This window comes from Alligator sinensis, unplaced genomic scaffold (assembly GCF_000455745.1).
Source record: "Alligator sinensis unplaced genomic scaffold, ASM45574v1 scaffold1097_1, whole genome shotgun sequence".
Classification (NCBI taxonomy): domain Eukaryota; kingdom Metazoa; phylum Chordata; order Crocodylia; family Alligatoridae; genus Alligator; species Alligator sinensis.
The window spans coordinates 3,355,754-3,368,921 of NW_005841950.1; the positions used below are offsets into that span (position 1 = coordinate 3,355,754).

The 13,168-nt window shown below is 47.2% G+C and overlaps 1 protein-coding gene across 1 annotated transcript in view; it reads left to right on the forward strand.

Annotated features, from left to right (window-relative positions):
• The window catches only part of STRA6 (stimulated by retinoic acid 6), a 43,904-nt gene that overhangs the window by 16,540 nt on the left and 14,196 nt on the right, over positions 1-13,168 (forward strand). The window contains exons 4-12 of the mRNA XM_025199895.1: positions 737-815; positions 1,338-1,423; positions 3,095-3,234; positions 4,675-4,841; positions 5,638-5,760; positions 8,826-8,893; positions 9,632-9,708; positions 11,806-11,867; positions 12,621-12,804. Coding sequence (XP_025055680.1) covers positions 737-815; positions 1,338-1,423; positions 3,095-3,234; positions 4,675-4,841; positions 5,638-5,760; positions 8,826-8,893; positions 9,632-9,708; positions 11,806-11,867; positions 12,621-12,804 — 986 coding nt within the window. The remainder of the gene's footprint in view (positions 1-736; positions 816-1,337; positions 1,424-3,094; positions 3,235-4,674; positions 4,842-5,637; positions 5,761-8,825; positions 8,894-9,631; positions 9,709-11,805; positions 11,868-12,620; positions 12,805-13,168) is intronic.

Genomic DNA, 13,168 nt, shown 5'->3' on the forward strand with positions numbered 1-13,168 from the left:
CCTTTATAATGGTCTGGAATTTTTTTTTCAAATCATCCTCTTCATTCACCTTTCCTTTACTGCCAAACAATGTTCTGTCCTCCTGGTGCTTAGGGCAAAATAGACATGCATGTAAGACCGAGGACTTATTAAGCAACTTATCTCCTGAGTTCCCCCTAAATTTAACTGAATCCTATTGCTCTTGGCTCTTTCACCTTTGGTCTACCCTAAATAACTCCTTGGCGTGGTACTGAAACCTGTAAATACACTGTATGCAGTTATTGGTCTTCCTTAAGTGCTGCTAGGACAAGCCAGGCAAAGATTAGCACCTTTTTTTTTTTTTTTTTTTTTTTTTTTTTTTTTAAAGCTTTGCTTTTAAAAATCAAACCTTCCCACCCCTTCATCTTGGTTCTTCCTCTTGCTTTTTGTAATATGTCATCTTTCCCATTAGTGAGAGATGGTTTTTAAAACCTTATGAAAAATATACTTCATGACATCCCTCCATACCCTGACAGGCAGCTTTATGTGCGTGTGAGACATGTTTTACTTGGATGGCTAATATATTGATGCAGGCACAATAGCTGTGGAATTAGAAGCATCTTCCCCTAAGGCTGGAATGGCTGGTAATGCAGAATTCTCATCTAAGTAGTCACAGTAAATTTGATCCCTTTATGCCCCTCTATCTCTGCTCCTCCTTCATGAAGCTCATATATTTTAAAAGGTAATTGGGTTTTATTTCTTTTCTGTATTCTTCCAGTAAGCTTGCTAGTGCTGTCGCAGACTGCAGTCCTACCATCCCTTCCAGCCTGTACCACATCTGCATGGCTCCCATATCGGTGAGTACCTGTAGAGGTTCTGTATGCTCTGGGTGTGGCTAGGGCTGGCTACTCGGCTCTCTGAAGGAAGTCTCCTCTGTCCATCCATATAACTGATTCAGAAATTATTGGGTAATGTTCCTTGGCCTGTGTTCATCTAGTCTGGCTTTCTGTAGCCTAAAAAACCATGATTGTCAACCAGGTTTCACAAGACACTGGGTGCCTTGAGATGCTTTCATGGGTCCTGCAGGGTGCCATGCAGTGTTGTGTGCCAACATGATTTGCAAGATAAACCTTCTGATTTCAAATAGGAATCTGTCTTGTTTAAAAAAAAAAAAAAAAAAAAATCTGCCCTGCTGTGGTCTGAGTTCTGTACAACTGATGAACTGCTCTATTTTTTTCTGTAGTCAAAAAAACAAGTGAAAATTAAGAGCTGGCATTTTTTTCTGAGGGGTGCCTTGAGTCTCTATAAAGGTTGAGAAACATTGCTTCCTGGCATTAGATATCACAATGGTGAGCATAATTCCTTTTTTCTCTTTGCAGCTGGCTATATTAATAGGCCTGTCCTTTCTGGTGAAACGAAAGAAGCTCTGTAAAGGCTGTTGGAGTGGAGCACCTGGACTGCTGAGGTACCATTATGGCCTAGAGTTTGTCACGTCATAATGGGGAGGCTCATCCAGAATACATGTGTGCCAACCACTCCGCTCCACTCCTCTAATTGCAGTTAATGTTGTACATAAGGAGTGAAGTTTCCATTTGTTTGTACACGTGCATTCTTTAGGCCCTTCAAATGGGCATTTAGAAAATCCTCACCATGGCCTTCATGTTTCTGACTTCACTTCGCAGCTCTTCTCAAAGTGCAGAAACCAAGCACAGTTCCACAGGAGTGTTTTTGAATTCTGACCTGTGGGTGTTGGGTATTCTGTTTTAAAACATGGCCTGTAGCTCCTCCTTTTAACTATTTCTTGTAGTAAAATTACAAGCACAATTTTTCTAGGATGCACATTGGGCTCTGAGCCATTAAATGCTCCACTAGGGCTACGTACAGAGTGCGCGCTGGACGAGGTCTTCTCCAGTAGCTTCTCATGGCTTAGCAAGTTTGCAGTTGTTGGCCTTGCTGGAATATGGATTTAAACAACTAACGATCAATGGTTGTAGGCCTCACTGCAATATGGATTAATACAACAAAAAAGTGTGCTTATATTTGTATAAGCTTGTGGAACTTCTCCAAACCTCTGAATCTTCTCCTCCAGTCTGGTGTTTTTACCACCTCTTTATATTTCTTCACAAAGGATGTTGACCCACAAGTATGAAGCAACTTATGTCCTTCAGCACCTACCAGTGATGACCACAATAGCTGTTTGAGTTGTCATAACCATTTGTCCTGGTTGCCAGTCCCATTTTGGGCACTGTGTTGGTAGGGGCTGCCTGGAAGGTTTGGGGCTAATTTTTTAATTTAAAAAAAAAGGCATTAAAACCCCTTCAGTGTTGCTGCAAAGGGAACCTCATTGTGCCCTTGATGCATGGTGGTTGAGGTGTGTAGTGCCAGAAGAACTAATTCCCCCTCCTAGTTATGGAGTACCACTTAATTCTACCAGTATCTGGACCCTTCTCATGGGGAATCCTTCTATATCTCAGACCTTTGCTCATACCACTCTGTCTGGCCTCTTCAAACTGTGTGCTTGGCTGAGCTTGATACTTGCCACATAGACCAAAGGGTGGCGAGTGAACTGCCATTATTCATGGAGTGGGTCCAGGTTATTGTTTAAATGCCTACTATGCCAAGAACATCTCTTGTTCTTTCCACCTGGTTCACCAATCCTTGCTCTGTTACTTCTGTTGGAAACTATACATTCTCTAAATATGCTTGTAAATCACTACTGCACCCCTATAGTAAAGTGGAAATAAGAATTATCCACCCCCTTATTGGCTTTACAGCAGTAACTTGAGGCAGATCCTAGAAGCATAGTGGATTTCCATGGACCAGTGAAGTCTGGAGCTCCATTTCTGAGCAAGGAGCATAGGGAGGACTTGATCCTGTCTGCTCCAATGTATCTTGTTGTTCAGCACTGCTGGTTTATTAGAAATGGGTGCACCTACTAACCTCCCACTAGAGCCTTGAAATAGCTGGGATTAGGAAATTGTTACCTGGTATTAATGGTTTGTCTCCTGGAGATGGGGGTGGGGAGTGGGGTCCCAAACCACAGTGCCCTGCGCAGCAGGTGAAGGGGCTCCATGGGCAGGTAAGGGAATGCCTTGTCTGTTCTAATCCAAACTTTCCCTTTTCCGGATGGTTTCAGCCCTGTGAATTTCTTGGAGGAAGAAGGAAACCAAGGGCTGGTGGTTGCAGTGTTTGGAATCCTCTTCTCCTCTCTCTGTGTTTTGGTGTTGGATAAGGACCCCCTGCCTTTCATCCCCGACTCCTCTCGGCACAATCGAGGTGATAATACAACTGCTACTGTGCAAGAGTCCATCAGATTATGTGTGGTGGTAAATCTGAAGCAGTCAGTCAGGCCCTCTGGAAACTATGGATGTTTCCACAGTCCATTCCAGTTAAGCACAGATCTCCAGTTCAGGGTTTAAACTTCTTCCTCAGTGACAGATGCTGATCAAATTATTTTCTTTGAGAGTAGGGGGTGTGGGGCACATCTTTCCTCCCTCCCCAAATTATATTGCTAAGTGTTTAGCCCTCCTGGCTCACCTGGGCAAAAGTTGGCTTAATTATGCTGTATTTTATCTTGCAAAAGTATCAGTAAGACCATGTTACTGATTTTTATTTTTTTTTTCCAGTTTGCTGTCTTGCTACATCAAAGTAGGACTATTTTGAGCCTCCTAGAGGACACTGTAGCTTGGAAAGGACCCAGGCAGGAAGGCTGTATTGCTTCAGATTGGACCAATCTTTGTGGGGATGTTCTGCTTTGTCTATCTCTGGGAATTAATTATCACTCCCTTATTTCACTGATACCAGTGCAAACCTGACTTTGATGAGAAGTGAAAGGGTAGACCTTCCTCTAAACCTGAGGCATCCAACTTGTGTGGCTCTGCAGGCTGGCTCCAGCCCATGGGTCTTCTCACAGGCCAGATGACCCACCTTTTGGTAGCGGGACTGTGGTTTGTTGGTGTGGCTCCAGAGCCTAGTGGGTGAATGACAGTAAAGGCATTCATCCTGCTCCCTCTTTGCTTGCCATGTATTTGAGTTTTCAGCAACTGCTAAAGACTTCAGATTCAGTAGTGGGTAGCAGGGTGTGGGTTGTCTGGTCATGTGGACAAGTCCCATGGGCCACAACTTAGCCCCTCTGAACTGTAGACATTTTAGTGCTCTGAAAACTGATCCATGTGTTTCTCTAGACCAGGGGTCAGAAATCTGGCCCACAGGCCAAATGTGGCCCACCGTGTTGGGACTCTTGGCGGCATTTCAGCAGCTGGGGGAATTGCCATTTCAGGTTGCAAGTGGAGACCTGACTTTGGACTGAGATGTATTATTTGGGCTACTGTTCCTAAAAGCTTCTCTAAACATACTATGTTTAATTAGCCAAAATGAGCTGGAGCTGGAAGGCAAGAACCTTGATTTTTAGTGTGGAGACTGAAATTTAGTGCTGCTGCCTCATTTTAGCTAAGATCTTTCAGGGGCATCTTGCATGGGGTTGGCTAATAGGGATGTGTTTGGGTGATGGTGGAAGGGAAGGGAGCTGCAGTTGCTGGCTAAGTGGCTATGTTCTTTTTATATCAGCTTGGACTGGGTGTCTACTCCCAGCTTTGGGTGGTGTGGCATCTTTTAACCTGCCATGCAGTACAAAAGCGCATTGCTTTGCCTGTTAATCCTTGCCTGTACTGAGAGCTGTGCCCTTGTATGTTTTTTCTTCCCCAACCCTTGTTCTAGAGTACTGGAAGATCATGGCTTTGCTCTATTACCCTGCCTTCTACTATCCTTTAATTGCATGTGCCACAGTCCGGCACAGAGCTGGGTACCTCATGGGCTGCTTGCTCTCCTGGTGCCACTGTGTGGTCCATATTTGGCAGAAAGTGGATTGCCCTCAGTCATCCAAGGTAAAAGCAAATAAATTATTTTTCTTGCCCACTCCTGCCAGTTGCTGAAGATGTCTGCTAGAAGGCAGAAAAGGAGTGGGGCATGAATCGCTGGTGCCTGAAGCTGGGATAACTATCCCCAAGTTGGATCCCACTTGATGGAAAGCATGGTGTGGTCACCCGTGAGCTTAGATGGGAGTGAGGCTCCCATCTAAGATGCTTTACAGCCTCCTAACCTAGTGGCTGGCAGCCTGTGGCCTTCAGGCCAGATTTGGCCCATGTAGCTGCTGGATTAGGCCTGTGGCTGTGGGGCTTTGGCAGCACTTGACACTGGGGGGGCTTTAGCTGTGTGCACGCTCCCTGTGCTGCCATAGACAACTGGTGGCAGCCAGGTCCTAGCACCCCCCATCTGCCTCTGACTCGGGTGGATTATTCCATCCTACAGCCAGAAAAGTTTGCCTATCTGGTTTTTCTGGGAGCTGGGTTAGAAGGATAGAGACTTTCTTGGCCAATTCTGCCTTTTGAACATCCCAACTCCCCATGACGGGAATGCTCAACCCCTGCCCTTCTCCATGTCTGCCCCATGAGCTGGTTCTGGCTTGTGGATGGGCAGTGCTCAGTCAATCCAGTCCACTGAGCAAAAAGGTTGGGTACCATTGATCTATGGGACTGGTGGAGACATTTAAGACCTGCCTGCTTTTATGGCTCATTCTGTCTTGAGGACCTCAGGCTTGCAGAGCTGCTTTACTAGATAAGTTAGAGCCTATTGAGTGGTGGGTAGGGATATCGTACTTCTCAGCTGTCCCATTTTCTGCAGATCTACAGGTATTATTCCCTGCTGTCTTATGTCCCTGTTATCTTCTGCCTTGTGGTCCTGAGCCTTTGGTATCCACTGCTGCTCATCAGGAGTTTTGCAAAGGAGAGAAATGCTGCTACAGAGGTAATGTGTTACAGCTTCCTCTTGAATCCACTCTGGCATGTTGTTGTAAATCCTGCAAGAGAAGTGTTAGGAACCTCTACTTTTCTCTATATTTTGATACAGTAGTAGCAACTCAAACTTTATGAACTTGTACCTTTGATTTTGGCGGGGGAAGGGAGTGGATCTATGTCTGTGGGACAGACTAGCTTGGGTATGAGAACTTGGGATGTAATTTTTTTGATAGTCACTTAAGTGCCTGTTCTACATGGCATTTTTTGGCATTTAAGTGCAGGTAGCAATTCTATGCAGGTAGACAACCAACATGTATGTGTATTGGCAGCAAAATGGTGGTGGAGGACCTGGGCTCTCCCATGTTTTAGTCCCAGTAGGTGAGTGACAAGAGCACTTACTGGGAAGCCAAAGACCTAGGTTCTAGTCCCCCTTCCTCCCCTTGGCAAGAGGGGCATTAAACCTGCATCTCTGACTTCCCAGCACAGAATTGTAAATGCCATATCACGGGTTGGGCATTGTGCAGATTCTTCTTTGTTCATCTTCTGAAGTTGAGCCTCTGCCCTTTCCATCTTGTAGGTTGTTTTGGTTTTTTTTCGGGGGGTGGGAAGGGGCTGGGAAAGGATGGAGGGTAGTGACAGGGGAGGTGGGAGGGAAGGATGGAGGGTAGCAAGGGGGATGGGGTCTACCTTGCTGTGAGAGGAAGACTCCAGGCTACAACTCGGAGCCCCTTCCCTGCTAGCCTAGCAGTGCCCTCGTACCCTCCTGGCTTTCTGTCTACCTCCTGGCCCCAGATTGATGTACTTCTTCCTTAGTGGTTGTCCAATGGGATATTTTCAAAACCCAGTGTAGAAAGCCTCAACTAATGCTTGAGCTGTGGTATGGTGGTGAAGAGTACTGTGCTGGAAAATCAAAGATCTCAAGTTCAAACCCTGCTCTGGGCAAAGGCAGTTTCCTAGTTGAGTGCCTTAGCCACTTGTTTGTTGGGGGCTGAAATACAGGAGCACCATTCTCCAGAGACTAATGCTCCCTAGTCCTAGATTTCAATCGGACTACATTTTTGAGCCTTGGACACTAGTACATAGCCAGGGTGTACATACCCTGTCAGTGTGTCCACACGGCTTAGAATTAGAACAGTGGCTTTCAACCTGTGGATCACGGGGGTCCACAGACTGTCTATGGGGTCCATGAAAGATGATTATGGTCAATCAAAAATATCTGAATACCCTCACTTATAATTTAAAGTGGTCCACACCTCCATTTGGATTTTTTTTTGTTTTGTTTTGTTTTGTTTTTTTAAAGCTCCACAAATAGAAAAAAGGTTGAAAACCTTTTAATTAGAATCTTTTTTTGAAAAGTAGAATGAAGACATTTTTTCAGAGTTATGGCTGCATAGAGTAGGGACAAAGCCTAATCCTCAGCTGATTCACTCTCCTTCTCCTGCTTAGGCTGTGAAATGGGAAGAAAGAGATGGGGAGCAGCTAGCAGACAGAAAAATTAGTGAAACATCATGACTATTAAAAAGGGGAGGCAATAGTTCACACCTGAGCCATCAAGTCAGTTGATTTTCTTCTCTGCCTGAAGAGTAATAATACCACAGCTGCTGCACTGCAGAGCATGAATCAAAGTGGGGTGCTTCTATCTTGGGCAGAAAATCAGCTTCTCTCTTTATAAATGCACCCCAGTTTTGGAGGGCTGATTGCGCACGTGTGTGTGTGTGTGTGTGTGTGTGTGTGTGTGTGTGTGTGTGTGTGTGTTGGGGTATTGTATGATGAACCAGGGCTGTCTAATTGGAGACAAGCTAATGTGTGGTCCTGGAGCTCCTGCCACTCCCTGTGTAGCTCCTGCTGCTGTGATGGACAGGATCTTTGAGGCAGAGCAGCGTGATGGGAGGGCTTGTATAGTGGTGGTGCAGGGCGGGGGTAGCAGGGTGGCTTGAATTACTGACCTGGTGTCAGTGGGGTGCTCATACTGCATGTGCAGCACTGGTGGCATGAGGAAGCTCATGTGGAGGGATTGGCTCAGGCTGCCTGTGTTGCAGGGAGGCAGCATGTGGCAGGGATACTGGTTGGATATCCCTGTGATAAACCATGAGCCACTTGTTGCATGCAGCACCCCTAATCTTCCCCTTTTAAGTCTCCACCAGATGACTGGAGACCCTGACCTGGATCTCAAACCCAGGTCTTACATAGATGCTGTAACTACTGGGCCCTTTTTCCTTTCAGTAAAGAGGAAGTCACTAGGAGGGTGAAACAGCATCACTGGAGAAGGCTTGGGGAGTTAGGATAGAAATGAAATCCTTCTTGCATCCTAGGCTGGTTGCTCTAGATTCATTCACTTAACCCCATATCTTGTTTTCATGCTACTTTTTGCTTTGTTCCCTGGGTTAGCGTGTTCACTCCCACCTCTTTGTTCTTTTGCAAGCATTGACACTGCTTGTTATATCACTGCACTCTCACATGTGGTCTGGTCTAAAATGCAGGCAGGCAGGAGCCATCCAAAGAAAAACCTAATTTACCTAATTGGCTAGAAACCCTCACTGTGAACTGTAGGGGTTGGATCATCTGAACCAACAATAGCCCAGTGCAGGCTGCTGGGTGCTTGGTTTATAACTCCATGCTGCTTTGACTTGAACAGCTCCTGGTCTGGCCTTCACTAGGTGACAGGAGTGATCAAGGGCCATCCTGTTGGCTGAAAATACCAGGGAATAATAGTGTTGGTCCCTCCCACTCACCCCCCCACTTGTTCTAGGAGATATTTTACAGGCTATGCCTACACTGACTTGCCTCTGTCCTGGCTGGAGAATCCTCACTGGGTCGATAGCCTACCCATTCCCAGCCAAGTGGCTGTAATGGGAAGGGGAGAATAGGGGGGGGGAGTAGGACAAAGTTACAACCAGTAAGAAGTGTCTATTGCTGGAGAGCTGGCATCCTTCCTTCCCATTGAAAGGGGTGAGGGGCATCTCCACTTAAATACTCTGCAGACCACTTGATTTCTGAAAACCACAGCACTAACTTCTAGCATCTCACCATGACCTGTATCCAAATAAATAGACTCTTGTGCTGCTTCCTTTTCAGCTGGCAGGGAGTGGGTATTATAAGAGATACCTGAAGAATATCCTGGCCAAAAAACCACAAAGGAAAAGGTAAGGCTGAAATCCGGGTTCTTCCTCGTCCCCTAGATAAAACTCTGCCCTACCATTTCCCAGCTGGCTGGCTGTGGACAAGCAACTGGTACGTCCTCACAAACGGTGCTTGGGGTTGGAGCGGGTGAAAGGGGGACCATGAGGCTCTGACACTTCTATTACAATTCAAAGCAAGAACATTGAAAGCCTTTAACTCACCAAGGTGAAGCAGTCTTTTGCAGCCTCAAACACATGTACACACTCAAACAGATTATACAGGGGTGACACTGATGGCTTTTAAAAAATACTTTTTCATTGTTTGAGAAGTATAATGTGACTACCTTTAAAGCAGGGGATTGGACTTAGTGCCTTGGTAGGCCCTTTCATTCCTATATTCCTACTCCTTTTTTTTTAATGCTAGAAGTAGTGCCCTTTTTTTTTTTTTTAACCCTGAATAAGACCTTGTCAATGTTTCTGAGCCTGAAAATACTATTCTTAACAAAGTTACTTTAAACTGAATGAGTCCTGGAATAGTAGGGGGTGGGTGGCTACAGGTCTGAAGAGCCTTCAAGGACAGCTGTATGTGGGGAGCCTGGCACTGAAGGAGGTATTGGCAGAGCTGAGTTTAGTAGCATCACTAGGACTGGTCATTAAGAGATGGGCGATTTTAATTGCTGGCTACCACACACTTACAAAGCAAGAAATGCTTCTGTTCAAATGCTCTTTGCCCTCTGCTTATTGTAATTTTCTCCTTTCCAGCTCTGGTAAAGTCAAAGCAAGTCTCCTGTCAAAGGTCCAGGCATATTTGTACTCTTATATCTATACCCCCCAGGAAGGTATGTACCAGAAGATCTTCTGATAGACATATTAGGCTTCCAGCGACCAGACTTCCTCCCACATGAAGCAACTGTGTTTCTTGGCTCTTTTTCCCAAGCATCTGTGCCGTGACAGCTGCCATACTAGACACGCACAACACCTCGATTTTTGCACAAACTGTCATCCTTGAGAGGAAAATCAGGGTGCTGAAAGAGCGCTCTGCTACTAGATTTCCTCTTGCTGGCACAGCACGGATGGGCAACCACACCACAGGGAAGTGTGTTGACAAATCTTGAACCGTCCGTCTGCTTTATGGTTCAGTTGACAGCCATTGCACCCGCAGATGGGGGGTGGGAATTGGATAAAAAGAGGGCATATCCTTGGATGGGCTATGGAAAAGGGGGAATGACAGAGATTGTAAAACTATGGATGGATTGATGCTATGGATGTGTAACAAGGAGGCAGAAGCTCCTGTTTAAGGGGAGAGTGCAGCAGGCCAAGCTTGCTGTTTTTGGGGCCAGCATCTGCGTACAGGCTAGCTGCTAGAAAATGACCAGGGACAGCAAGGATAAGAACTTGGAGTGACTATCCAGGACCTAGCTGCAGTGGGAATTATCAGTTGACTGCAAGGCAAAGTTCAAGAGGGACAACAGCTTCTTATACCTGTCTACTACAGTGTCGGACTGTAAGATCTCCCCACTAACAATGTGGGGGTAAAATTCACCAGGGAATTCCAATAAGAGTCTGTCTATAAGACAAAGATGCCCAAGGAGTGCTTGCCAGTTAGTTGTTCAATTCAGTTTGGGTTCCAAGAATACAACTTAAGACATAGTCAACACCACCAACACCAATAGACCCAGATTTAAGTATTTCTCTTCCAATTGCCAGCTCTTCTGCTTGGCCTTTACACATCTCCAACAGTGCTGAAACTGAAAGTTGACTTGTGCAGCTGTTGGCATCTGCAGCTAAAGGGCAGACATCCAGACAGCCCAGAAGTAAAGGCTGAAAACAGTTGGGTTAAGCTGCAGCAGAGGAGGAGAAGCTGGCCACTAAGCCAAAGTGGAAACACCTGTGCATGGCTGGGAAGCCACATTGACAAGAAGGGGTAGGGTTTTGGGGCATACAAGCCCAGTGCCTGAGACCAAGCGGGCAGTCTGGCCCTGCATGCTGCAGGGAGAGATGCTCCTGAGGGAGATGGTTGCAGAGACAGACTGGCAGGTACCTGAATTGTCCCACAGAGCTGGAAGGAGAGAGCTAAGGGGTACTTATGGCTTGCAGTGTGGCAGTGACCCAGAGTGGGGTGGATTTTAGTTGTGAAACTGCTTGCTTGTATTTGTTGTAATTTAAGCTTGATGCCAGAGGACTGAATTGTGGCTGTAGGGGAAGATGGGGGACCTGGTGGTGCACTCTGGGACAGGCAGCCTAGGCTGGGCTTGAGGACCCAGAGGACTGGTGCAGATGTGGTAGACTAAGGTTGGGAGAGCCAGTGAAAGCAGTCTGGCTTGGTCAAGGACCCAGAGGGTTGAGGGCTGGCGAAGAGGTGCAGCCGCCTTGCTGGACTGAGGGGGCTGAATGAGTTGGGTCAAGGCTGGGAAGGCAGCCCGGCTTGGGGTCAGAGACCTGGATGGCTGAATACTGGGGCAAAGCAACAGCAGCTGTGCTGGGCCCAGGGCCCCAGAGGGCTGGAGAAGTTGGCCCAAGGCTGGGAGGGCTAAAGCCATGGCAGTGAGGGTGATGCCAGGACAAGCTTAGGCTCAGATGGCTAAAGCCCAGTGAAAGGGGCTGACGCCCAAGAGGGGTAGAAGCTAAACTAAGGGTAGGAGCTCAGGGAGAAGCAAGAGCCTTGCCAGGGCTCAACAGGCTGAGCTGAATGGATTGTTTGATGGACGGGGCCAGAGGGTCCAGTGGATGAACTGGGGGTTGGGTCCCACTGCAGAAGGATGGCAAGAGTGACCTGGGACTATGTAGGAATGGAGGTACAGGTGGAAGGATGCAGAGGGACGGGGGATACAGATGAAGACAGTAAGGCGGGTATGGGATGCCTTTTGTGTAATGCTTCATGCCGTTGCTATAAGGCTTGAAGCCCTATTCCAAAACTTGTGATTCTGGGCTTGCAGGTTTCCAGATCCCACTGAAGCTGGTTCTCTCCGTTACCATGGCCGTCATTGCTGTTTATCAGGTAACTCCATAGCCACACACTAGCTGGGCCTAGGCTGGCAGGTCCATCCATGTTTGGGTTCCCAGTGCTTGTGCTTTTGTATCTCACATGGGTGGAGAAGCAAGACCTGATGGCCGTATCGCACTGGCAGATTCTTCTGAGCCCATCCTATGGCTTGAGGCTGTACGAAGGAAGTCACCTATGGGATTGCAAGAAGGATGTCTGTTACTTGACCCCTAGAGAGCAAGAAGGACTGACCTCTGGGATCTGTGATGGGCTGCTTACTCCTGCCTAAGCTGCCTACAGCAACACAAGCTCCCTTGCAACTGTTGCTGAGGCCTATCTCGTACCAGGGGAGTCTCCTCCCAGCTACAGCAAGGCTCCTGTTGGTGCCCCGAAGCCCAGCCATGGTAGTGGACAGATCTGGCACAGGTCTTTGTCCATGACCAAGGACTGGTATGTTTTCTGTGCCTTTTTTCTGGGGTAGAAAGCAAGAGGCTAGAATGAAGTCCTTTGGCCTCAGTGGTGCAGTGCACCATGAGATGGTCCCTGGTCTGCATCCTTGACTGGTGACTGTTGCTACTTCCTCTCTGTTGGCTCTGACTCTGCCCACTGCCCTCTTGCTGCTTTCACTGTGTGGCACTTTCCAGGACGAACCCTCCTGGGAGAGTATTTATCCAAGCAAGAGTCGGGGGAACCTATTACTGCTGCATGTGAGATAAGTGCCCTTCCAGGTATCCTGCATGTAGTGCTCACCCAGTTCTTGGCTTGCAGGTGGCCGTGCTGCTTCTGGTGACCTTCATCCCTACAATTCAGATAGTGAGGGCTGGCATGACAAAGGATGTCACTGTTCTGCTGGTTCAGTTTGGTGTTGTCCCCTCAGAGAATGCAGGTGGCATCCCAGGAGACATGGAGAAGGAGCTGGAGACTATCAAACACTACCTCTGGTCACTGGAGGGTGAGTTGTTCCCATCTTGATCTTGTCAAGCTTGAGACTGGTGGCAAATCTAGTCGTGATCCTGTCCTCTTGGTGCACAAGACCGAATCTCCCTGGCCTGGCAGGGTAAGCTTCCTACAGGCTCTGTTTCAAAATGGTTCCAAGGGGAGTGACCCCCTTGAAGAGCAAGAGGTAACCAATCTTCATGCCACCCTCTTCACTTTCCGACACAAGTCGCGTACATGCTCTCTGTCCTGGAGCTCCCTGAGAACCTTAAAAACAAGCTATTTGTCTCAGTGGTAGCAGACCTGTGCAATGCTAATAATTGGCCGTAGGTTTGAAAAATAGTAAATAATTTCTGGGCTCCTGACATTTTAAGGCTCTT